Below are 27538 nucleotides of genomic sequence, written 5' to 3'. Positions count from 1 at the left end.
TCAGGAAACTTCTTTTTGCAGCAGATTAAGACAATCAAAGAAAGACACAACTGGTCAAAATGAAAAGAACAACTGGCTATGTGGTAGCAAATCTCAATACATAAAAAGTACAACTCCTACATGAAGAGTCAGGAAAAATCACAGAAAAGGGAGGAGTATATTTGTAAGAGGCAGACAGATAGGGAATCTGCTGTAAGATAGTGGTTCCTATATGACAGAGGAGTTCCACCCATGAAATACTGTTAATGTGATCACCTAGAGGAGACATGAAAATAGCTAACAAAATTAACATGCCAATATAGATGACAGAAATCTCAAAAGATGCAATCCCTATATGAAATATTACAGCTACAGGAAATTTTCATCTGAGAGAGGGAACATCGTTCTCCTCGAGGAGTCAGTCCCTATATATATGAACAACACTAAATGAAAACAATAGACAGAAACACAGACATATATATGTACAGCACACATTAACAATAATTAAGCAATGAAATGACATGAATTTGAAAAGGGGTAGTGGAGACAGACAGGACTGTCAAGAAGAAGGGGAAATGGTATAAACATAATATTTATATGTAATATTTTCAAAAATATATGTTATAATGTTACTGAATTACAGTAGTCATTTAGAGTAAATTAAAGTCCAGGAAGGCATGTTTGAGATATATCATTGTCAATTGGTTATTTTCTTCCAAAGGCTGTTTTACCCTACTGATACGTGATCTATTGCTGGTAATAACAGATATTATATCTTTCTTGAGTACTGTTTATCAAAATTCTATATTAATAGAAATGATGTTCTTTCAAGATCATCCAAAAATCACCCTTTTATATATTGTAAACCCGAATCTGGTATGTACTCATTTAAAAATGAATTTCTGGTGAGATAGATGAGGTTAACATTAGTCAATTAACAGCATCCACATGACTCATGACCATTGTGTAGCCCATGAATTGCCCATGGTCTCTGTAGAAACATGCATTTGTGAAATCCATAAAGATCAAAGGTGATGTCAGAATAAATACTCTGGTGATTATTTTGGGCATATGGAAACTATTCCTATAACACATGATTACTGTTGCACTTAATTGTACTGTGCAATTGCTATTGGAAAGAAACAGCACAATTCCTGCTTTAGAGTAAATAATGACACTTAGTATCAGATTCTTATATACAAGTTGATTCAAAAGTTAATTTTGTTGATTACTGTTTTAATAGAGTTTATTGTTCTGAGTAGAACTATTGACACAGTTCACAGACATTTACCAGGCATTTGACTCTTGTCAATGCCTTCTCATTTATTACCCATGATAAATTTTTATTTTCTCTTCCTATTTCAATCATTACATCTGGATTACTTCTTCTAATATAGATTCCAGAAAATGAAAAGTTTTTAAATAAAAATTGTTAGAACCTCTATGTAATTAGAGAATGTTGCATGCAAGAATTAAAGTTTTTAATTGAAAGTATAGTAAAATAAAGGAAATATGCATATATAAGCTGCATTTAAAGTTTGTACTCTCAGAAATATCAAGATTTCTCACAGTGATGTCTGTTCCAATTAATTCTTAGAATCATTTCCTCAGGAGAGTTCCCAAACTACCATACAACCATTATTTTACCGATTTCTGGACACAACTACCATCAAGAATATTTTTCTTTCTTATTTTTTTAGTTTAAATATTTTTATTATTTTTATTGGGACATACGTTTTTCTCTGCCTCCCCTCTCTTTCTCCCCTCTCCCCAACTAACTCTTTCATATTTTCCCCATGATCCCAATTTACTCATGAGATCTTTTTTTTTCTCTTTCCTTTGTATGTCCTTGTAAGTCTCTCTTAGGGTCCTCTTTGTTGTCTAGATTCTCTGGGGTAGTGGCCCTTTGGCTGGCTTTTCTTTGCTTTATGTCTAAAAGCCTCTTATTAGTGAGTACATATTGTATTTGTTTCTGGGTTACCTTACTCAATATGGCTTTTTTCTATATCTATCCATTTGATTGCAAATTTCAACAAGTCATCATTTTTTTCCATTATGTAGTACTCCAGTGTGTAAATGTACCACATTTTAACTACTCATTTGTCAGTTGAGAAGCATTTATTGTTGTTTTCAGTTTCTATTATGAATAATGCTCCTGTGTACATAGTTGAGCACATGTTCTTGTGATACAGCTGAGTATCCTCTGGGTATGTACCCAAAAGTAGTATTACTCTGTCTTGAGGGAGGTTGTTTCCTAATTTTCTAAGAAATCACCATACTAGTTTCCAAAGGAGCTGCACTCCCACCAACAATGGAGGAATGTTCCCTTTACTTCCTTCCTCTCTAGTATAGACTGTCATCAACATTTTTGGTCTTGGTTATTTTGACAGATTTAAGATAGAATGTTAGAGTTGTTTTGACCCGTGTTTCACTGATGGCCAAGGATGTTTTGTATTTCCTTAAGTTTTTTTCCCAGCACTCTGGAGGCAGACGAGGCCAACCTGCTCTACAAGAGCTAGTTCCGGGACAGGCACCAAAGCTACAGAGAAACTCTGTCTCGAAAAACCAAAGGAAAAAAAAAAACGAATAGTTTTTTTTCCCCAGTAATTTGATATTCATCTGTTGAGACTTCTCTGTTCAGGTCTGTACCCCAATTTTTACTGGATTATTTCTTCTTTTGATGTCAAGTTTTAGTCCTCTGTCTGAAGTGAGACATGTGAAGATATTTTCCCATTTTGTATGCTCCTATTTTTTTTCTTGTTGATCATGTGCTTTTCTTTACAGAAGCTTCTCAGTTTCAGGAGGTCGCAGTTATTAAATTTTTCTTTTAGTGTCTGTGCTACTGGGGTTATATTTAGGAAGTGGTCTTCTGTGCCAAAGCATTCCCACTTTTTCTTCTATGAGATTCAGTGTGGCTGGCTTTATGTTGATGTCTTTGACCCATTTTGACCTGAGTTTTGTGCATGGCAATAGATAAGTATCTATTTGCATTTTCCTACATGCTGATATCCAGGCATGCCAGCACAATTTGCTGAACATGATTTCTTTTTTTTTTCCATTTCATATTTTTAGTTTCTTTGTCAAAAATCAGGTGTTCATAGTGTTTGGATTGATGTCCATGCTTTGATTCAATTACATCGGTTCCTCCTGTCTGCTTTAATACCAGGCTATTTTTATTATTGTAGCTCTCTAGTAGAGTTTGAAGTCAGGGAATGTCATGCTTCCAGAACTTCGATTATTATATAGAATTGCTTTGGCTATTATAGTTTTTTCCGTATGAAGCTGAGTATTGTTCTCTTGAAGTTTGTGAAGAATTTTATTGGGAATCACATTGAATCTGTAGATTGCCTTTGTAAGTTTTACTATGTTACTTATACCTACCCAGGAGCATGGGAAGTCTTTCCATTTTCTAATGTCTTAAACTTCTTCCTTCAAAGATTTAAAGTTCATGTTATTGGCAGAGGCTGATCATTTATTCCTGGCTACCCAGATCCAAAATAATCACTCAGAAAACTGTATCATATGCAATACTGTTTGAAAATAGCTTAGGCATATTTCTAGCTAGCTCTTAACATCTTAAATTAACCCATTTTTATTATTTCATATTTTATCAAAGACTTGTGGCCTAGCGGCAAGGTTTCAGCTGTTGTTTCAAATCTTTATCCTCTGGTGGCTACATGGCTGTCACTGAGTCCACCTACTTTCTCCCAGCATTCAGTTTCATTTTCCTGCCTAGCTCTATTCTTCCGTATTACAGGCCAAAGCAGTTTCTTTATTCATTAACCAATAAAAGCAACAGATGGACACTATTTCCTTTTTTCTGCTTAAACAAACAGGAAGGTTTTAACTTTATGTACTAAAATTACATATAACAAAGCAGGTATCAAGCAAAATTATAGTTACAACTTTATATCTACTTTATCTTTGGTAATAACTAAGAAAAACTATAATTATAACGATCTATTCTTCAACTCCATTAAATACCCCAAAAGGATATAATATTATCTAAGTTAACAGAAAGTGCATTGTAAGCAAATTCCAAAATTCTAGAAATTACAGAGATATCTCACTGCCTGGACAGACATCCAATGGTCTTCTATAACATAGAGGCATCCCTCTTCAGTCTACAGGTCCATAGTACCTGGTAGACTGTTTTCATGAAGAAGGAAATTTGAATATTTCTTACGCCTTTTATTGGCAAAGATTATCAGTTGCTTTATTCTGTGTCCTGCTGAATGTCTGGCAGACTCTTTCATGAAGCAAAAACCCCAAAGGGTGGTCTCACCTTTAGGCATGATTAGCAGCCATTTTTATGTGGGTCCTGCATGTCCACTTCCTACAGCATAACATCAAGCAATCCAGGCAAGAGCAGTTTCTTGCCCAATGGCTGACCAACTCTTATGAGGAATCTCTTCAATGCCCATCATCCTCTTGAGGTAATATGTGCTGCCAGGAGAAGTTGTATTTTATTGACATGAAAAGTCTTGAGTTTTAAAAACATCTTATATGCCTTATTCCATAGGTTTTATGAAAGTTTTGAAGATTATCTAACTGAAATATATATCTCTATATATCTAGAAAACCTAAATAACATGACTTCAAACTTGAATATTATAGATGACTGTCTTTTAACCTGTATTTCTTAATTATACATTGCATTTTTAAATGAGGTGCACAAACACAATAACTTAATCAAGAGCATAAATATACATATAGCAAAATTTATGTTAAATTTGTATCAATAAACCACTGTATCAATAAACCACTGTTCTGTCTTGATTTAGCATTAGCAGCAAAAAAAGAACAAAAAAAAAATCCATGCTTGTCATCAGCAAACATAACATATAAAAACAATTGGCCAAACTTTGTTTTTTGTGTGTCTAGAATTTTTTATAAGCTCTCTCATATTTTATGTGGATTTAACTGGGACATGTTGGCAAGCCAATCTGTAGAGGAAGGCTGCTCATTTGTTTCCACCCACCCAGACCTTAAATAATCACTCAGAAACTATATTAATTGCAATACTGTTTGGTCAATAGCTTATGTGTATTTCTATCTAGCACTTATGTCTTAAATTAACCCATTTCTATTAATCTGTGTATTGCCATGTGGCCGTGGCTTAATGATAAGGTTCTGTTTAGCATCTGGGGTCTGTCTCTTGTGGAAGCTACATTGCTTCTCCTTGACTCTCTCTATATCTCTCCCAGCCTGGCTTTACTCTTTTAAGCCATCAACCAAAGCAACTTCTTTATTAACAAATGGCAATAAAACATATTCACATCCTATGTCACCACTCACATCACCTCCTGTTTTCTGTCTTTCACTTGTTTCGTTAGAGTTTCTCCAAGATATATTTTGTTTAAAATATTTTTTAATAGTTTTGGTTTCATTACTATGTAACTATTACATACTGTAGTATGAGGGAAAAGGAAAGAAGATAGTGAAAATGTAGAATACTATAATTATGATGTGTAATGTATGCATGTATGGAAATATTGTAAAGAATTAAGTAACCCGTGCAAGTTATATGTGACAATAATGTGATCAGTAACACATAAATACAATTTTAACAATAAAGATCATATTTAGAACTGTCTGTCTCATATTGATGAAAATATGATACTCCTTAAAAAGCAAAAGTTTTTGATTTGGGTTCAGTGAAGACATACTTCTAAGCAAATTATGAGACTCTGAGTTGTTCAGCATTTTAAAACTACATAAAAGTTTTTATTCACTTGCTCTGAGCATGGCGGTCAATGAAGACTGATGAGAAGCCAAGGACAATGGCACTAGGTTTCGATCCTAATACATGAACTGGCTTTGTGGGAACTTAGCCTGTTTGGACGCTCACCTTTCTGGACGTAGATAGAAGGACCTTGGTCTTCCCGCAGGGCAGGGAATTTGGACTGCTCTTCAGTATCGAGAGGGAGGAGAAGAGGAGTGGGGATAGGGGGAGGGAAGTGGGGGGAGGGCAATATTTGGGAGGAGGGGAGGGAAATGGGAAATGGGGAGCAGGTGGAAATTTTAATTAAAAAAGAATAAAAATAAAAAAAAAGTTTTTATTCACTTTTATATCAGAAGTGTATTACAGATAGTTGCACTTAAATAATATATTAATATTTTATGTTATTCCTTTAGTAGGTCAGATTTAATATATATGCTAATATATTATTTTAAAATCAATATGACCTATAAATTTGTCAGGGTTATCTTATGAAAGATTGTATCTTATTGAAGAAATTTTCTGTCCAGACTTTTTCAATATGGGGTATTTATAAATTATTATTCTTACTTTTTATAATTGCATTATTTTCCTCTTTAATTTGCTCTCTCCAAATCCTCCCAGATAACTTTTATTTCTCCTTTTCAAATTCATGGAATCCTGAGGTAGTGTCATATTCCAAGAATATATTTTACATGCTAAAAGATTGGAATCTTATGATAGTATACATAAGTAACCCTAAAATTCTATTAGGTAACCCCTAAAGTTGATAAACTCTTTTATTAATGTGGCAGGATACAAGAACAACTCAAAAGATTCAGTAGCCCTTCCATACACAAATGATAAAAGGACTAAGATATAAATCAGAGAAACATCACCCTTTAAATAGCAACAAATAACATAAAATATCTTAGGGTAATGCTAACCAAAGAAGTGAAAGACCTGTATGAAAGAACTTTAAATCTTTTTTTTAAAAAAAGAAACTGAAGATCAACTAAAAAAAAATCAGTAGCCCCCCTTTACACAAAGAATAGAGAAGCAGAGAGGAAATTCAGAGAAACTTCACTTTTACAAAAGCCACAAATAGCATAAGGTATCTTGGGATAACTCTAACCAAGGAAATGAAAGATCTATTTGACAAGAACTTTAAGGCATTGAAGAAAGAAATTGAAGAGGACACCAGAAAATGGAAGGATCTCCCATGCTCTTGGATGGGTAGGATCAACATATTAAAAATGGTAATTCTACCAAAGGCAATCTATAGATTCAGTGCAATCCCCATTAAAATTCCAACAAAATTCTTCACAGACCTTGAGAGAACAATAATCAACTTTATATGGAAAAACATAAAACCCAGGATAGCCAAAACAATCCTATACAATAAAGGAACTTCTGGAGGCATTACCATCCCTGACTTCAAACTCTATTACAGAGCTACAGTATTGAAAACAGCTTGGTATTGGCATAAAAACAGAGAAGTCGATCAATGGAATCAAATAGAAGACCTGGATATTAAACCACAAACCTATGAACACCTGATTTTCAACAAAGAAGTTAAAATTATACAATGGAAGAAAGAAAGCATCTTCAACAAATGGTGCTGGCATAACTGGATGTCAACCTGTAGAATGAAAATAGATTCATATCTATCACCATGCACAAAACTCAAGTCCAAATGGATTAAAGACCTCAATATTAATCTGAACACACTGAACCTGACAGAAGAGAAAATGGGAAGTAGTCTGCAGCACATGGGCACAGGAGACCACTTCTTACATAGAACCCCAGTATCACAGACAATCAGGGCAACATTAAATAAATGGGACCTCCTAAAACTGAGAAACTTCTGTAAAGCAAAGGACACTGTCATTAAGACAAAAAGGCAACCCACTGACTGGGAGAAGATCTTCACTAACCCCGCAACAGACAAAGGTCTGATCTCCAAAATATATAAAGAACTCAAGAAACTAGACTTTAAAATCCTAATTAACCCAATTAAAAAATGGGGCACTGAACTGAACAGATAATTCTCAACAGAAGTTCAAATGGCCAAAAGACACTTAAGGGCATGGTCAACCTCCTTAGCGATCAGGGAAATGCAAATCAAAACAACTTTGAGATACCATCTTACACCTGTCAGAATGGCTAAAATCAAAAACACCAATGATAGCCTTTGCTGGAGAGGATGTGGAGTAAGGGGAACACTCATCCATTGCTGGTAGGAATGCAAACCTGTGCAACTACTTTGAAAGATATCAGAAAATGGAGAGATCTTCCATGTTCTTGGATAGGTAGGATCAACAGGAGAATTGCAAATGACTGAAAAACACTTCAGAAATTTCTCAACATCCTTAGTCATCAGAGAAATGTAAATAAAAACCACTTTGAGATACCATGTTAAAACTGTCAGAATGGATAACTTTGACAACACCGATGACTACTTATGCTGGAGAGGATGCAGAGTAATGGGAACACTCATCTATGGTTGGTGGGAGTGTAAATTTATACAGCTACTTTGGAAATCAATATGGTGGTTTCTCAAAAAATTGGGAATCAATCTACCTCAAGTCCCAGTAATAGCACTCTTGGGCATAAAATACCCAAAAGATCTACACTCATACCACAAGTGTTCACAACAGCACTGTTTCTCATAGCAAGAATCTAGAAACAACCTAGATTCCCCTCAGCTGAAGAATGGGTAAAGAAAATGTGGTCTGTTTAAACAATGGAGTACTACTCAGTGGTTAAAAAAAAAACCAGAAACATCTTGAAGTTTGTATGCAAATGCATAGAATTTGAAATATGAAACATCCTAACTGAGGTAACCCAGACCCAGAAATAAAATTATGGCGTGCACTCACTCATAAGTGGATATTAGACATAAAGTAAAATATAATTAGCCTATAGTTTATGAGCCCAGAAAAGCTGAGTAGCAAGGAGAACTCTAAGAGACAAGATATCCTGAGCATATTGGGAGTATGTGTGTGTGAGGGGAAACTGAGGACAGAATGGGAGAGGAAGAAGAGAAGGAGTGGGAGGAGGAGAACACGAGAAACAGGATGTTTGAGATGGGTGGAGGAGAGAGAGGGAGAGGAAGAAAAGAGATATATTGATTGTGTGAGCCAGTGTAAAAAGGTCAATCTCTGTACCTGAAATCCCATCAATCTCTATCCTAGAAAGCTTCACTCTGACAAGCTCTATATAAGTCATGCCTTCTGCACGGTTCTCTGCTGATACTTACTGGAGCAGAGGTAGGCACTCTCCTGCTTTTTCCTCCCAATAAATCTCTTGTGTGAGATTTGCTGTGTGGTATGGCTTTGTGATATTCCTTGTCTCCAATCTTTCAGGATATCTTTCTCTCTGAGCTGTAAGGCTTCTACCCTGCATTGTAGAGTTCAGGACCTATGGGCTCCCCTCTGTTCATTTAAACATACATTTTATCATTTTCCTTGTTTTGCTCAGATTTGTGTTGTCATTTTCATGAGATTTTGATAGGTGTATATGCTGAACTTACTATGATACACATTCTTACAATATCTAACAGATCCTCTGGCTCTTCTAATCATTTTACTCTGATGGTGAAATTTGCCTCTGTATTTCCTGTTTTAATTCTTTTTTTTTGCTATTTATTTTTTTTATTAATTAATTTATTTAATTATTAAAGATTTCTGCCTCTTCCCCGCCACCACCTCCCATTCCCTCCCCCTCCCCCAATCAAGTCTTCCTTCCTCCTCAGCCCAAAGAGCAAGCAGGTTTCTCTGCCCTGTGGGAGGTCCAAGGACCACCCACCTCCATCCAGGTCTAGTAAGGTGAGCATCCAAACTACCTGGGCTCCCACAAAGCCATTACGTGCAATGGGATCAAGAACCCATTGCCATTGTTCTTCAGTTCTCAGTAGTCCTCATTGTCCATTATGTTCAGCGAGACCGGTTTTGTCCCATGCTTTTTCAGACCCCGGCCAGCTGGCCTTGGTGAGTTCCCGATAGAACATCCCCATTGCCTCAGTGTGTGGGTGCACCCCTCGCAGTCCTGAGTTCCTTGCTCGTGCTCACTCTCCTTCTGCTCCTCCTTTGGATCGTGAGACTTCAGTCCAGTGCTCCAATGTTGGTCTCTGTCTCTGTCTTCTTTCATCGCCTGATGAAGGTTAATATTCAGAACTTTAAGTCTTTGAAGAAAGAAATTGAAGAGGACACCAGAAAATGGAAGGACCTCCCTTGCTCTTGGATTGGGAGGATCAACATAGTAAAAATGGCAATTCTATCAAAAGCAATCTATAGATTCAACGCAATCCCCATCAAAATCCCTGTTTTAATTCTTAAAGTTTTATTTTATCCACTTGGAATTGAGTTTTGCACAGCGTATTAAGTATGGATGTATTGTCATTTTTCTTCATGCAGGCATCCAATTAGACCAGCAAAATTGGTTGAAGATGCCTTCTTTTTTTCCAATAATCTATTTCTAATTTCTTTATGAATAATCAGGTGTCTGTAGGTGTCTGGGATTATGTCATGGTGTTTGATTCTATTGGGTTGATCAACTTGTAGGCTTTTATGCCAATGCCATAAGATTTTCATTACCATACGAGTATAGTATAGCTTGAAATTGGAGCTCTTGATACTATCAGTTATTCTTTTATTATATACAATTGTTTTAGCTATCCTAGATTTTTCCATATAAAGCTGAGTATTGTTCTTTCAAGATCTGCAAAGAATTATGTTGAAATTTTGATGTGTGTGGAATTCATTGAATCTGTAGATTATTTTTGGTAAGATGACCATTTTTACTGTTAATTCTATTGATCCATATGCATGGAAGATCTTTCCATCTTCTGATATCTTCTTCAATTTCTTTCTTCAAAGTCTTAAAGTTTTATCATACAAGTCTTTCATTTGCTTGATTAGAGATACATCAAAATTTACATAAAATGCCTAATTTCATATTATTTATTTGTGGCTGTTATGAAGGACATTCTTTCCCTGAATTCTTTCATGGTCTGTTTGTTCTTTGTATATAGGAGTGTTAATATTTTTTTTAGTTAATCTTGTGTCCAGCCACTTCAGTGAAGGTGATTATCAACTGTAAGAGGTCCCTGGTAGAATTTTTGTTCTTATTTATGTATACTATCGTATCACCTGCAAATAAAGATAAATTGACTTCTTCCTTTCTTATTTGTATTCCTTTATTTTCTTCAATTATCTTATTGCTATAGTTAGAACTTCAAGTAATAACTGAATTTATATAGAGAAAGTGGACAGCATTGTCATGCTCTTGATTTTAATGGAGTTGCTTCTAGTATCTTTCTATTTAATTTGACGTTGGTTCTTGGTTTGCTGTAAATTACCTTTATTAGGTTTAGGTATGTCCCTTGTGGCCTTGCTCTCTCCAAGATATTTACCAGGAAGGGCTTTTATATTTTGTCACTGGGTTTTTTTTCAGGTTCTAATATGATGATCATAATTTTTAGTTGTTGTTTTGTTTTATTTTTCTTCCCAGGTATTTTTTTTATACAGTTGATTACTTTGACAAATTATTTTGTATTGAACAATCCCTGAATCTGGAATGAAGCCTAATTGATCATGGTAGATGAACATTTTTTTGTGTTCTCGGAAATTTGTGAGTATTTTATTGATTATTTTTGCAGCAATGCTCATTATAGAAATTGGTCTATAATTCTCTATCTTTGTTTGGTTTGGTTTGGCTATCAGGGTGACTTTGGCCTCATAAAATTGATTTGGAAATATTCCTTCTATTTCTATTTTGTAGAAAAATTTGAGGAATATTGACATTAGATCATCCTTGAAACCCTGGTCGAATTATGTGCTCAAACATTCATGTCCTTGGTGTTTTGTTTGGTGTGGAGACTTTTAATGGCTGCTTCTCCTTCCTTAAGGGTAATAGGTCTATTTAAATCCATTATCTAATCTTGATTTATCTTTGGTAAGTGGTATTTGTTGAGAAAATGTGCATTTCTTTTAGATTTTCAAATTTGGTAGAGTATAGGCTTTTAAAGTATAACCCATAGAACATCCCCATTGTCTCAGTGTGTGGGTGCACCCCTCGAAGTCCTGAGTTCCTTGCTCATGCTCTCTCTCCTTCTGCTCCTGATTTGGACCTTGGGATTTCAGTCCAGTACTCCAATGTGGGTCTCTGTCTCTGTCTCCTTTCATTGCCTGATGAAGGTTAATATCCAGGAGGATAGCTATATGTTTTTCTTTGGGTTCACCTTCTTATTTAGCTTCTCTAGGATCACGAATTATAGGCTCAATGTCCTTTATTTATGGCTAGAAACCAATTATGAGTGAGTACATCCCATGGTCCTCTTTTTGGGTCTGGCTTACCTCACTCAGGATAGTGTTTTCTATTTCCGTCCATTTGCATGCAAAATTCAAGAAGTCATTGTTTTTTTACTGCTGAGTAGTACTCTAATGTGTATATATTCCACACTTTCTTCATCCATTCTTCCATTGAAGGCATCTAGGTTGTTTCCAGGTTCTGGCTATTGGGTCTGAAAAAGCATGTGATAAAACCGGACTCGCTGAACATAGCGGAGAATGAGGACTACTGAGAACTCAAGAACAATGGCACTGGGTTTTGATCCTACTGCACGTACTGGCTTTGTGGGAGCCTAGGCAGTTTGGATGCTCACCTAACTAGACCTGGAAGGAGGTGGGTGGTCCTTGGACTTCCCACAGGGCAGGGAACCCTGATTACTCTTTGGGCTGATAAGGGAGGGAGACTTGATTGGGGGAGGGGGAAGGAAATGGGAGGCGGTGACGGGGAGGAGGCAGAAATCTTTAATAAATAAATAAATAAAATAAAGTATGACCTAAATATTCTTTGGATTTCGTCTGTCTCTGTTGTTATGCCACCTTTTTTTCTGATTTTGTTAATTTGGACATTCTCTCTGTGTCTTTTAATTTGGGTATGGTTTATTTATCTTGTTTATTTTCTCAAAGAACCAACTCTTAGTTTCATTGATTCTTTTTGAACCAACTCCTGGTTTCATTGATTCTTTCTATTGTTCTCTTTGTATTTTATTTATTTCAACCCTTGGTTTAAAGACTTACTGCTATCTACTACTCTTGGGTATGCTTACTTCTTTTTGTCAAGATCTTTCAGCTGTGCTGTTAGGATGCAAGTGCTCTCTCCATTTTCTTTCTACAGGCACTTAGCTGTATGAAATTACAGATAGTTCCACTTTCATTTTGTCCCATCAATTTGGGCATGTTGTATATTCATTTTTACTGAATTTTAGGAAGTCTTAATTTCTTCATTTCTGCTTTGACCCAGTAGTCATTCAGAAGAGAATTGTTCACTTTCCATGACTTTGTAGGCATTCTTTGGTTGTTGTTGTTATTGATGATGTTAAAATCCAGCTTTAGTCCATGGTTGTCTGATAGAATGTAGGAAGTTATTTCATTCTTTTAATATTTGTTGAAGCTTGCTTTGTGACAGAGTATGTGGCCAATTTTAGAGAAAATTCCAAGAAGTGTTTTGAAGGAGTTATATTATTTTGTGCTTGGTTGAAATTTTCTGAAGTTATCTGTTAGGTCCATTTGAGTCATAATGTGTCTTAGTTCTATTATTTTCCTGTTTAGTTTCTGTCTGGATGACCTGTCTACTGGTGATAGTGGGGTATTGAAGTCTCCCACTATTAATGTTTGAGGGTCAATATATCTTTTAAGCTTTAATAATGTGTCTCTTACAAATATGGGTGCAATTGACTTTGGGAAATGGATGTTAATGATTGAAACATTATTTAGTGGATTTTTCCCTTGGTGAGTAGGGAATGTTATTCTATTGGGAACCTTGAGTATCAGCCTCAGAACCCCCTCAAGGCTAAGAATTGGATGTCTATCGTAGCTTCACAAGGCTTTTACAGATATGACAGCAACTTTTTCAAAAGGCAAGTGATGTTGCAGCTCTGAAAAACATGTTGCTCCATAAGCTGTACACTTGTGGGTCTGTCTTTATGAATCTATCAGCTGTATATTTGTTGTATAGTCTCGTGGGCTCCAACATTATTCCTAATCTCATTTTGTTTTGACTAGATGTTGATTTTTTAGATATTATAATGGCTAAACCAGCTTGTTTCTTAGGTCATCTTAGGTCCATTTGCTTTGAAATTCATGTTCAATTCTTTACTCTGAGGTAATATCTATCTTTGATATTGATGTGTGTTTCTCATATGCTACAGAAGGATGGATGAATCCTGTTTCCACATCCATTCAGTTAGCCTGTGTACTTTTTTTTTATTTTTTTTATTCTTTTTTACTTAAAATTTCCAACTGCTCCCCGTTTCCCATTTCCCTCCCCTCCTCCCACATATTGCCCCCTCCCCCCCGCTCCCCTCCCCCTATCCCCACTCCACTTCTCCTCCCCCTAGTCCACTCCCCCTCCCTCTCGATACTGAAGAGCAGTCCAAATTCCCTGCTCTACATGAAGACCAAGGTCCTCCCACTTCTATCTAGGTCCAGGAAGGTGAGCATCCAAACAGGCTACGCTCCCACAAAGCCAGTTCATGTATTAGGATCGAAACCTAGTGCCATTGTCCTTGGCTTCTCATCAGCCTTCATTGTCCGCCTTGTTCAGAGAGTCCAGTTTCAACCCATGCTTATTCAGTCCCAGTCCAGCTGGCCTTGGAGAGCTCCCAATAGAACAGTTCCACTGTCACAGTGGTTGGGTGCACCCCTCGTGGTCCTGATTTCCTTGCTCATGTTCTTTTATTGGGTAATTGTGTTTGTTTTTCCTTGAGCATCAATCAGGCATACATTCTCTTTTCTTAGTTTCCTTAAGTTGTTGCTTTGTGTCTTGTTGAAACTTTTCTAATATTTTGATGAGATTTTATTGTCTTTTTTTAATTTTATGGGTTTCACCTAGGAAATTATTATTTGCAAACATTTATAAAATAATGGTAAGGTTTGATAAGAAGATATTTTCTTCTCATAGTCAAAATAAACTTATGCAAAAATAACAATGCTTGAGGAAATATCATACCATATTTGAAGATATCATATAAACTCATAGAGTATAAACAATGTAGTACTGACCAAAATCAGACATGCACACAATAGTTATACATCCGTTTGACCACATGGTATTTGTAAAAGGGTCTAATAGCAGAAGCTGAAGATAAAAAAAGCATCTTCTGTATAAAGTAAATATCCCCATGGAGAAGAAATTGTACTCATATATACTACCTTACACAAAAACCTACACAAATGGATCAAAGACCTAAACATGAAAACTGAAAACTGAGCTTGCTAGAAGAATACTTAGCTAACCCCAGCTAAGACTCCTAGCAATAGTGGACACATAGTCTGAACTGGCCAGCTTCTGTGACCAGATTGGTGACTAGCCTAATTATCATCAGAAAGGCATCATCCAACAACTGATGGAAACAGATTCACACCCACAGTCAAACATTAGGGAGAAGTCTGGGAATCCAGAGGAAAAGGGAGAGAATACATTGTAAGATCCAAAGGCATCAAGAATACCAAAGTAAACTCAAAGAGTCAAAAAAACTGAGCTCATAGGACTTACAGAGGGAACAAGGACTGTCTCCATCTCTCTCTTTTTTTTTTTTTTTTTTTTTTTTTTTTTTTTTTTTTTTTTTTTTTTTGGTTTTTCGAGACAGGGTTTCTCTGTAGCTTTGGTGCCTGTCCTGGAACTAGCTCTTGTAGACCAGGCTGGCCCCGAACTCCCAGAGATCCACCTACCTCTGCCTCCCGAGTGCTGGGACTAAAGGCGTGCGCCACCACCGCCCGGCTGTCTCCATCTCTTTCAAATTTTTGGGATCCTACTCCTCATAATAATTTGCCTTGCCCATTTATAATACAATGAGTAGTGCTTAGTCTTACTGCAACTTGATATGCCATGTTTTGCTAATACTCATGGGATTTCTGTATACTTTCCTGAACAGAAAATTAAGAGGAGTGTATTGGGAGGAGGGAGCAGAGGAGAGATGGGGGAGAATGATTTGAAGGAGAGAAGGAAGAAAATATTGTCAGCTAGAATGTAAAATGAATGAATGAAGATATTATTAAAAATTGTGCTTGCTTCAGCAGCACATATACTAAAATTGGAATGATACAAAGAAGATTAGACTGGCCCTGTGCAAGGATGACACGCAAAGTCATGAAAAATAAAAAGAATGGAAGTAGCATAATAGTAGACTATAATGATGTCAAAAAAGAAAGCATAGCCAGAACCCTACATGATATAGATTTGGGAAAGATTTTTCTTAATAAGATTTCATTGTACCAAAAATTAAGACTGACAAGTGGGATTTCCCAAAATTTAAAATTTAAAATCTGCACAGATAAACAAACAACCAATTGGGAGAAGAAAAAACCCCAAATATATGAAAGAATCGTTGCCAGCTATATATTTGAGAAAGTATTAATATCCAGGATATTTGAGAAAGTATTAATATCCAGGATATTTAAAGTAATCAAAAAACATAGAAAACAAATTACCTACTTTAAATGGTCCTCAGACCTGAAGAATAATTCATCAGAAGAAAAAATATTTTCAGAAAATTTTATCATCTCTAGCAGTTAGGAAAATATAAATCAAAGCAACATTGAGATTTCATCTTATCCAAGTGAGAATGGTAAAGATCAAATATCAACAAAACTGAAAACAAATACTGAAGTATATGATGAGCAAAGGGAAGCCTCATTGACTGTGGATGGGTTTTCTAACAGATTCAGTCACTTATATCTAAATACATGAAAAAGAGCTTGTAATGCTCATAAATATATTAGTAAACTTTTCTTCTGGTCAGAAAAGGAAATGGTATGGGATGTCCTTCTGTCTATGTGTTACTTTTATTGGTTAATGAATAAAGAAACTGGCTTGGCCTATAGCAAGATACAGAATAGTTAGGTGGGGAAAAGAAGGCTGAATGCTGGGAAAAAGGAGGTAGTGTCAGAGAGAAGACATGGAGATGCTACCAGAGACAGATGCTGAAACCTCGCCAGTAGGCCATGAGCCTTGTAGTAAAATATAGAATAATGGAGATAGATTCATTCTAGATGTAAGAGCTACCTAGAAATGCATTTAAGTAATTGGCCAAACAGTGATTTAATGAATACAGTTTCATTGTGGTTATTTCAGGTGTCTGGGTGGCCAAGAAGTGAACAAGTGGAGGGTTGTTCACACTAACAGCCTCTTACAATGTGGTTGACAATATATACATTAGGGAACTTTTCTTCTCTGGGTTGACGATGTTCTCTCTAAGAGACATAGACAATCCAACAAAAACCTAAACACAAGACGTGAGAATTTCTGTTTTCAATTGTTAATCATGACTATCCAAGACACTCTCCAACATGTGGCCCATTGCTAGTGCCCTTGGTTGATCTCAAAAGTAGAAAGGTAGAAGGTTGGAGGTGAGGACCCCAAGAATTTCAGAAATAGGTCAAGAGGTCTTCAATATAGAACTGACCTGCATGTCACTTGTCAGAAGACAAGTTTCCATGGTACATAATGGCAACATGCAAGTTTTCAAAGGAAGGAGACAAATAAAAGTATGAGGCACAAATAATAAAAGCTCAGAGATAGAAACTTGGGTTCAACCCGAAGGTAAGAAAAGCAAAGGATCCAGTCACTGGCACTTAATTCTACCTCATTCCATAATGGTGATCCTGCCTCCAGGAATCTGGAATGAGACTGTGTCTGAGAGTCTTCTCCCATTTTATAATTCTCTCTAGTACTGGGATTAAAGGTGTTCACCACTATCTACTGGTTTCTATGGAAAGGTAGTATGGCTACTAGGATTAAAGGTGTGTATTATTGCTGCCTCGTATGGAGGGCTGGCTGTTTTACTTTTCTGATCTTCTGGCAAGCTTTATTTATTAAAATTCAAATGAAATGCCACTAAAACAGTATTATTTAGTTATGATGTCTATGAACCACATTAATGACCAGCATCCAGAACAACACTAAGCATATAGTAGTGCCATGTGTAGCTTGGAAGTAACCAACCAACCTCCCTTATTGGAATGAAGAGTTACTGAAGAAGAGGAAAACCATGCCTGGTATGGAAATTTAGGTAACTGCTTAGTATTAGTGAAGTCATGAATATTGGAGAAGTATCTTAACCGGTACTTTACTAAGACAGTACAATATTTAGTAACAATCTATACATTTGTACTTATATTCACAAAATAAATGTGATATGCACCCCTGATCAAAGAAGTTTCTCTGTGCAACAGACAGAGACTACTACAAAAACCAAACCATTCAAAATGCAGAGTTGTGGAGCCAGGTCAAACACATACACATACAAAATATCTCGCACTTAATGCTCAGGCAACTTTGTGAAAAAGGAGGGGAGATGTGACAGTCAGAGGATCACAGAGTTTACGGTGAGGTAGTGTCTTCTAGTAGTAGCTGAAGTTACTCGCATTAAGTCTCAGAAAACAGGACTATTTAAGTGAGAGTTAAACAAGGACGACAGCAATGAAAATGCCAAATTAGATGAGAAAGAGACCTGGAAGCCTCAACCTTACACAAAATACTAAACACAACTGAGGAATTCTGAGAGTGGGACAAACAGTCTTCTCTAGGAATGAACACACCAACTGGTTATTCAATATCAAATGATGAGTACTGAATATATATATATACATACATGCAGGTATATATATTATCATATAATAATAGTTAATGCAAAGGAGTCAATGATTCTCACAGAGAGCAAGGAAAGATAAATGGGAGAATTTGGATAGAGGAGAGGGAAAAGAGAAATATAATAACAATCACAGAAAAAGAAACTATAACTCCCAGGAACAATGTTTTTCACTCATGCATTATTCCTTAAAGTAGTTTCTCCATACATTTTATTAAAATATTCAGCTTCAATTTTCAGTGCATTGAGTATGGACTAACCAGGGTAATTTGTGTAACAATTCTTTAAGTATTTATTGAATTTTATAGAACATTGAGACATTTTTCTTTTACAGTACATTTCTGATCATTACATAAACATTGATGTACCCTCAAGCATCTTAACTATTGATCTCAAAAATAATACCATAACTGAATAGACTACTTATACTTCTATTGTACTTATTCATGTCTGTAGTAATAGTAACCTGTTCTTTATTTCTGTGTGATCAATTTTGTTAGATTCACCAAGTGCATAGACTATATTGTTATTGACATTCTATTCTTGATGTAGTCACTTAATAATTTTCTCAAGGTTTATTAATGTCACCATTGAAAGCCCAACAATGGCAAGACTACATGATTTTCATGACAGAGTAATGTAATAAGTCTTTATCTATTTTGCCAGCCAGCTCCAAAATAGTAATATGGACAATTTTATTAATTATGAAAGCTTGGCCTTTAGATTAGGCTCATTCTTAGCTAGTTAATATAACTTAAATTAACCCATATTTTTATAAATCTACATTCAACCACATAGCTTTAACCTTTATTATTTAGGACGTGGTAATATTTTCATGCCAGTATCTAATGATTTTCTTTGCTTAAGGCTTCAAGTGATAAACTTGCCTAGTTTCCTGTGTATCTTAAACTATTGCAGGAATATTTAAATGTGCTTTTCTTTTTGTTGTGGTACAGAGTTCCATAATTACTTATATCGAACATGTTTTTTCATTTTTCTGGCATACCCTCTTATTTATATGCTATCTTCCATGGAAAAATATTTAAACAAAGATTTAGCCATTTTTTTCATGTTTCTCCACATGGCAGTTCATGTAACCACAGTTGCCTCTGCTTGATGTTGACATTGGATGTCTTTCTTATTCACATTGGGTTTTAGACATTGTTTCTCAGTGAATTTAGTTAATACAACTAAACTGACTGATAGTGAGACTCTAGGATCCTCTTTTCTGTATCTCCCCAGAACTTCCCCTATGAACACACACAATGCTGCATCTGGTTTGTAACAGTGTACCAGAGACTCAACTTTGATCCTCATTCTTGCACAGTAAATGCTTCACTGACTCTGATATCCTCTGAAAAATTCACAGCATTTCAAATAGATTTTCTATTTTAACACTGATTTGTTTGGTTTGCCTTATTTATACAATCTAGATAAAAACATTTTGTAATAAACACACTTTACAAGTTTGTCCACGCATTTTGTATATTTTGTTGGTTAGCCAGATATGTAGTATACACGATTTGTGTGTGTGTGTGTGTGGTGTGTGTGTGTGCCCAAATATCATTGGGTAGAACCATATTCTGAAACATTTCTAACCAGATTATTTTGGGATCTGGGTAATTTTTTGTTCTTATACATAAATCAACAATCTACTAAATAGTTTTAACTGAAGAGGTAATATGGTATTATTTTATTCTCATGCAGGCCATAATTTATTTGACAAATATGCTTCACATCCAGTTTAGGCAAAGCCTAAATCAATGACTACGTGCCTGAATCAGTGAAAAGTATCTCAGAAAAGTCTCTAAGGAAGAACATAGACAACTATTAGCATGATGGATGGATTTGTCGTAAATGAATGGCTGGTGTTGACTGAAGCCCTCAATGAAGCTGCAAAACAGCTAGTCAGGTTATAGCTTCATAATCATATAATTACAGGAGGGGAAGGGTTGTCTAGAGATAATATGGAAATAGTTCTGGGACACAATTCTTAAGAAGATATGAACTAATATCTAATTGATGCTGATAGGGAATAGGTCTCAGACAAAAGTACAATACTGCTGATTTCCAACTTGGCAAACCTACAGAATTACTAAAATAAGTTACAGGATTATGGGTAAGGAGTTACTTACAAGACTCAAATAGGGATGCATCATGAAAAACCCATATCAGCAGTGAAGACTACTCACAAAATCTGGAACCCTCAAACTTTTGCAAACTTGCAGGGAGTTTCATAGTTCAGAGTGTTTCTTTTAGGTAACTGGAATGATCTCGGCGTCTCCTATGCAGTTTGAATTGTCTGAATCTCTTCTACAAAGTTAGTCTTTGCTGAGTCTCCTCAGGAATTTTTACTTGGAAAAGAAGGGGTCTGTACATCTGGTCAGTTGTGAGGATCCAGAACACTTCCACATTGGTTGCTTTCTGAATATTAAAGAACTTTCCTTTAGAATTTTTTGGTCTCTGGATGATGGAATTTTCCACTCTCTTTGGAACACCCAGTGTCATAATGAATGTCCAGGAATGTTTTAACCCTGTGAAAGCTGTTACACAGCAGAGATTCCTATTGAAAAAAATTGGCACAAATAGGAATGGGATGAGACTGTAGCTATAGCACAATAAGACATGCCTCAAGATGCATTTATCAGTCAGGAAAAAGCGTGTCAGTATGACTTGAGACTGGAGGGAGTTTAAACACACTACCAACTGTATTACTAATCTATGAATAGTAGCTTTTAAGTGTACTAAACTGTTAGATTGATGCCAATAAGTACATTCTGAAAACTTTTATTTGAAGAAAGTTGCTTTGCCAATTTTGAATCTTAAATGATTTAAAATGTTTTTACAATGGGAGGATGTGGCAAGAGGTACCATCCAAAGATCACTTAGAGAAGTATTCTTAAGAAACAATTTATAATTATTAACTTTAAGCAATTTTTTAAAAGTTTATTTAAAGTTTATCTTTTAGTTGCTATTACATTATTTTGCAAACATACAAAAGATAAATTAAAAGAACAAAGGTTTAAGGCAAATCTAAGAAAGGAACAACCAATTCATACTATCTCTTGATGAGAACTGAGAAACACGCTACAGTCCACTTCTAGTGTCCAGGTTATGTCCATGCCTTAGTAGGACCACAAGAAAGATCCCACAAAATAAAGTCAAGTAAAGTATTTCTGCACATTTTATAAATTTCATAAATATTAGTAAATGTAAATATCTTAGAAGAAACTGCAATTGCTAAGTGAAAAATTCTTTTAAGATTATCAGGATATATACTTGCAAATATGGCATGGAATTTTTAAATTAAGAATAATATCTTGCATATCACCTTAGAACCTTCATCTGGCGATGGATCGAGATAGAGACAGAGACCCAATTTGGAGCAACGGTCTGAGCTCTTAAGGTCCAAATGAGGAGCAGAAGGAGGGAGAACATGAGCAAGGAAATCAGGACCACGAGGCGTGCACCCACCCACTGTGACAGTGGAACTGATCTATTGGGAGCCCACCAAGGCCAGCTGGACTGGGACTGAATAAGCATGGGTTGAAACTGGACTCTCTGAGCATGGCGGACAATGAAGGCTGATGAGAAGCCAAGGACAATGGCACTAGGTTTCGATCCGAATACATGAACTGGCTTTGTGGGAGCTTAGCCTGTTTGGAAGATCACCTTCCTGGACCTAGATAGAAGTGGGAGGACCTTGGTCTTCCCGCAGGGCAGGGAATTTGGACTGCTCTTCAGTATCGAGAGGGAGGGGGAATGGAGTGGGGGGAGGAGAAGAGGAGTTGGGATAGGGGGAGGGGAGTGGGGGGAGGGGGCAATATGTGGGAGGAGGGGAGGGAAATGGGAAACGGGGAGCAGGTGGAAATTTTAATTAAAAAAGAATAAAAATAAATAAATAAATAAAAGAATAATTAAGCTCTAGTTGACAGTAATGTTATATCAAACAGGCAGCTACTTATCTCTTAAAATTTAAAGAAGTGAAAGGACCTCTTTTAAAAAAGTATTTATACTGGAACAAAATTTTTGTCCAAATTTTAAATACTAGGTCTTTTTGGTTGTTACTGCACATGACATAAATAATCTAAAACAAAATGTACATGATTAGTTGCTAAACTACAAAAAACTTGAGTTGCAGTAATATTAGAAGTATAACAAATAACCAAAATTAAAAATTTGTTCACTATGCTTTCTCTGAGTCTGAAGAATAAACTATGGGAAGGAATTATACAGGAATATATGAAGTCTGAATATCAACTTTAGAAATGTTTATAATTTTTTTTTGTAGAGACATGGAAAAAATAAAAACACTGATCACATTAATCAAATCACTTTGTTCTATACAAGTTTACATAGAATTTTAATTGTGTTTGTACCCACAAAGGTCAAATGAAATAATTTTTTTTTGCTACAAACAAATATTTCTGTTCTGAGTGCCATTTATATCGGTATTATGTAAGAAAATTTCCATGAGTTAAGGTATTAAGAGAATGGCTTGTCAATTTAATGTCTAACACTCAAATACTATCAAGAATTGTGTGTGTGTGTGTGTGTGTGTGTGTGACTTCATAGAAAGGCATACTATAATGGACTTTAGGGCAAATATTGCATCACTTTACTGGAAATGTGAAAAATCTTTCATCCACCAAGTCGGTTATTAAAGGACATAAAAATAATTTTAAACAAAAGTAGATTACTGAACCAATAAATTTATTAGAGAAAGAAAGTGAATTAAATATAACTTAAATACCATAAAGCTTACCATAATGTGGGCAATTGTTCATAAATGCGCATCCCTGGATATCTCTGCTCAATTTTATCACAAGTTTAATAAAGAATCTTCTCCCCAGATACTTTGCTGCAACTATAACACTTTGCAGGTTTCTTCTCAATATTTTTGCTTTTAGAGCTTTTTCAGACTCTTAAGTGTTGACAGTTCCCTGAGTATTATTGGTTCTATATTTTCAATATAATAACTGTATAATTTGAGGGTGCTCAGAGTACTGCCTTTGGCATCCTGTAAATATGGGATATCTTCAACTTCTAAGACATCTAGAAACTGAGAAAATATAAGGTGTTTTCTCATATATGAATTGATGATTGTATTAGTTATTATAGATTAAAAATTTTCAAAGTAATTGTAATAGACATTTTTTCTCATTCTATTTGAATGAGGGTTTTTTTCTTATTTGAGGACCAATGGCATCCTTATAACAGAAATTCCAGTATTGCATAATATTTTAAGATACTAATATAATGGGGCTTTAAAAGTACTGAAACCAAGTATGAAGAAAGCTAATATAACATACATTTCAAAGACTTACTAATTACTTAGTAATTAGTTTATCTGAACCAAAGCAGGTCTACTTGTGGTTGACAATTCATCTGACCAAAACCATGAAATCAAGTTGGCTATAGAGTTTATATCTGCAACTACACATGCTCAAACCTTTTCTTTTTTATCCAAATGATGCACATTTTTCCTTTAAAATAGGTCTATGAATTTTCATTGTATTGGACCACTACGAGACTTTGTGCCTCAGTGATTAGCTCACAAAATTACAGAAAATAAATGATCCCAACGATGACCTTCCTCAAGGCCCCTTTGATTTCTTTGCTTCTCAAACTGTAGATGAAAGGATTCAGCATTTGAGGGACCACACTGTACATCATGGATGCTATTACATTGCTGCTGGAAGAGTTAGAAACTGAAGAACTCATGTACACACCTAAACCAGTCCCATAGAATAAAGATACCACTGAAAGATGAGACCCACAGGTGGAAAAAGCTTTATGCCTTCCACCAACTGATGGGATCTTCAGAATCAAGGACACAATTTGAAAATAAGAGAAAATAATTCCAGAGAGGGGGATAACTGAAAATACAATAGTTGCCAGATAAATAAAGATAATATTGATAAATGTATCAGAACAGGCAAGTTTTGTGATTTGACCAAGTTCACAGAAGAAGTTGGGGATATCATTTTCTGTACAAAAGAACAGTTGCAACACCAGAAGTGTGTGGAGCAGTGCATTTATAGTGCTGATTATCAGAGAAAGTAAGACTAGCAAGATGCACAGGAAAGGGTTCATAATAATTGTATATCTCAAAGGTTGACAAATGGCCACATAGCGGTCATAAGCCATTACAGTGAGGAGACAACTTTCTACACCACAAAATGTCAACATAGAATACACCTGTGAGATGCAGCCTATGTAAGTGATGCTTTGGTCATGTGCTTGAATGTTCAACAGCAACTTTGGGACTGATGTTGTGCTCGTACAGATATCAGTGAAAGACAGATTACACAGGAAGAAATACATGGGAGTGTGGAGGTGGGAGTCTATGCTCACAGCCAGGATAATGAGTAGGTTTCCCATTATGGTGATGAGGTACATGAGCAGGAACACGTTGAAAATGAGGGGCTGCAGTTCAGGGACATAAGCTAGTCCCATGAGAAAGAATTCTGAAATATGTGTCTGGTTTGCAGGTTCCATGTGTATGCTGAATATTGAAAAAAAAGGTGCAATGAAAATAATATTAATTTTTGCAGTATTATCAACAGCACATTAGTATGAGAAAGATATAAGAATGATTTAAATATTTTCACTTACTTTTAATGAGCTCCAATATTGTGAACATAATGCATCTTTAATTAAATTCTCCCAGTGAAGCCTGAAGATTTGACTCCTAGATTAAAAGCAGATCCTTGTCTTGCTTAGAACTCAAGACAGTTTCCTCAGCACCGTGACTGTAAGCTTACAATTCTCTGTGACTCCAGCTCTATGACCTAATGATATATTCTAGTTTCCAAAAATTATTATTTCACATGTGTTAAATGCACACTAACACAACATATAAAAATTTAAAAATACTTTTATTGAATTTTCTCCTTCTAAAGCTTTAGAATTTCTGTATAGAAAATAAGACTTTTCTGAGCTATAAAGTAAACTATAGAAATACTGAAGTTATCTTTCTAAAATATTTCTATATTCCTCTTGTATATTTATGTTGTAATATCTCCTCTGTCCATTGCACATATATTTATTTGCAAATATCCTGACAATTGATGAGACTGCATTGAATTCTAAAGCATGAATTCTTTCTTTCAAAATCATTTCTACTTTCAAGTGAAATGACAGTTGACAGCCCAAGATTATGGCTGCAGAATCATCTCTTCTTTCTATAAAAATTGCAGTTGAATTCCCTCACATATCAGATGCACTTATAATGTGATGACATCATCCATCAAACACAGTCTACAAAGAAAAAGTCTGATCTCTGGTCTTCTATGTTCTGAGTTGAGTCTATGAACCTTTTTCATGTATCTTTCTGTACAGAGAGTAAATAGCACCCCAAAATTATCCAGAGATAGCAAAATATTTTCTCATTTTAGTATTTAATTTCAAATATATATTATATATTTATATTTATGTATTTATATATTATATTATATATTTATTTTTATATATTTTATAATTATAAAATACTATATATATTAGGGTAACACTGGAAAAGTATCAAAATAATATAAATAATGAAATACTGAGTTTTTGTTGAATAATTTTTAGTTTCTTGATAGACATGTACAGATAACACAGACTTAGATAATTAGATATGAATATGAAACATACATGTTATATATTGTGTTAATGAGGCATATAGTAAATGTTGATGTTATAATTTCTCATAAACTACAAGGGAATGAGAAATGTATGTGCTCCTATTTCAGTGATACGCAGCTCACAGCTTGTTTTTCTCAAACATCACATTGAATGTCTTGAATTGTGCAAATTTTATTTATACATTTATGTTGGAATTTTGGGAATGACTTTATGGAGAATCTTCAATGATGAAAAACAAAACAAAGAGATCCCAAATGGTCTCAAAATAGTGCTAGGCATGTAAGATTAATTGTTTTGATATTGTATATCATTAGTGTGTATTTGTGTGTGTGTGTGCATTTATATTTGTCTTTGATATGAACAAGAGCAGGTAACAGATTCCTTTACTGCTGCATTGATGATAAATTGAGGCAGGCGAGACTATAAGAAAGAGAACATTCCTAACTTCATGAATGCCAGTGTTGAGTAAGAGCTTGAATCATTACTTCACTACTCATCTTGGTTATGTAGAAAAGTAATGAAAGAAGCCTGACCAATAATTACTATATTCATTAGGCCTATACATATGCTAACTTATATAGTGACAATCTGATTTAAATAATACTAATTTAGTTAAAAACTACCAATAAATTTTGAGTGTTATTCTGAGAAGCATATCATGTGAAAAAGTATAACATGACAGAATTTTAGGCATTTTTTGAGTATGCACAGTTGAGTGTATTTTACTGTGGATGATATTCGTATAATAAAAAGCAAATAAATAATGCAAATTTGGCTACTACATGAGAATAAACAATAAAAATACACTTTTTAAAATTATTGTTTTACCATATTTGCAATTGCAAACAAATATTAATGGAAGCTCCATCAGTCACAGAACACTCAACTTCCTCCTTTTCTAGGAAAAATACCCACACTCCCCTAATGTACATCACTCTATCACAGCATTATATTTAATAACATTACTCTAAATAATATATCTGCACTGTATTGAAATTAAAAGATACATACTTATAAAAGCAGAACATATATATTTTATTTAAATGTTACAAATTGGTATTTTTAAAATAGTGCTAATATATGCATGCATCCTTCATAACTTTTAATTAAAACCATAGTCTAATACACAGACTGCTCTCCATAAGTGATGCATAAGATATTTCATTTCTTTTATTTGTAAATGTGTGATTTATATAGAAAAATACATAAAAGATCCTATTGAATTCCAGATAAAATGTCTTTGCAATAAGAAGATGAATGAAGGAAAATAGTTAAGGAATAAATTTTATATGCTTATTATTTAATTTAAAATACAATTCAAAGATAGTACTGGTTAAGTGTGTGAAGAAACAAGGTATTAAGCATGTGTATCACTTACTATAATTAAGCACTGGCCTAGCATTGCCTCCCTGGTTCATATATATATGAACAATACCAAAAATCCCCAAGAGGATAGGGGGAAATGCGTATATATATATATATATATATATATATATATATATATCCTCTTTCCTAGATCTCAAAGCCTGCTAACTGATAGTACTACTTCTCTGTCTTATTATAAATGTAAG

General features: G+C 35.0%; 1 protein-coding gene and 1 non-coding gene across 2 annotated transcripts; one reads left to right on the top strand and one right to left on the bottom strand.

Annotated features, from left to right (window-relative positions):
• The first annotated feature begins 15752 nt into the window (after positions 1 to 15752).
• LOC130874061 (U6 spliceosomal RNA) lies at positions 15753 to 15858 on the top strand. The gene has a single exon (XR_009057104.1). It is a non-coding gene; the product is annotated as a U6 spliceosomal RNA (small nuclear RNA).
• An 8042-nt stretch (positions 15859 to 23900) lies between these two features.
• LOC130873125 (olfactory receptor 7G2-like) lies at positions 23901 to 24854 on the bottom strand. Its single transcript, XM_057767692.1, has one exon. The coding sequence runs from the start codon at positions 24837 to 24839 to the stop codon at positions 23901 to 23903; it is 939 nt and encodes a 312-aa protein (XP_057623675.1). The 5' UTR covers positions 24840 to 24854.
• Between the last annotated feature and the right edge of the window lie 2684 nt (positions 24855 to 27538).

This window comes from Chionomys nivalis, chromosome 4 (assembly GCF_950005125.1).
Source record: "Chionomys nivalis chromosome 4, mChiNiv1.1, whole genome shotgun sequence".
Lineage (NCBI taxonomy): Eukaryota > Metazoa > Chordata > Mammalia > Rodentia > Cricetidae > Chionomys > Chionomys nivalis.
Note: the sequence above shows the minus strand (reverse complement) of the source record. Positions and strands in the feature narration are given on the sequence as shown.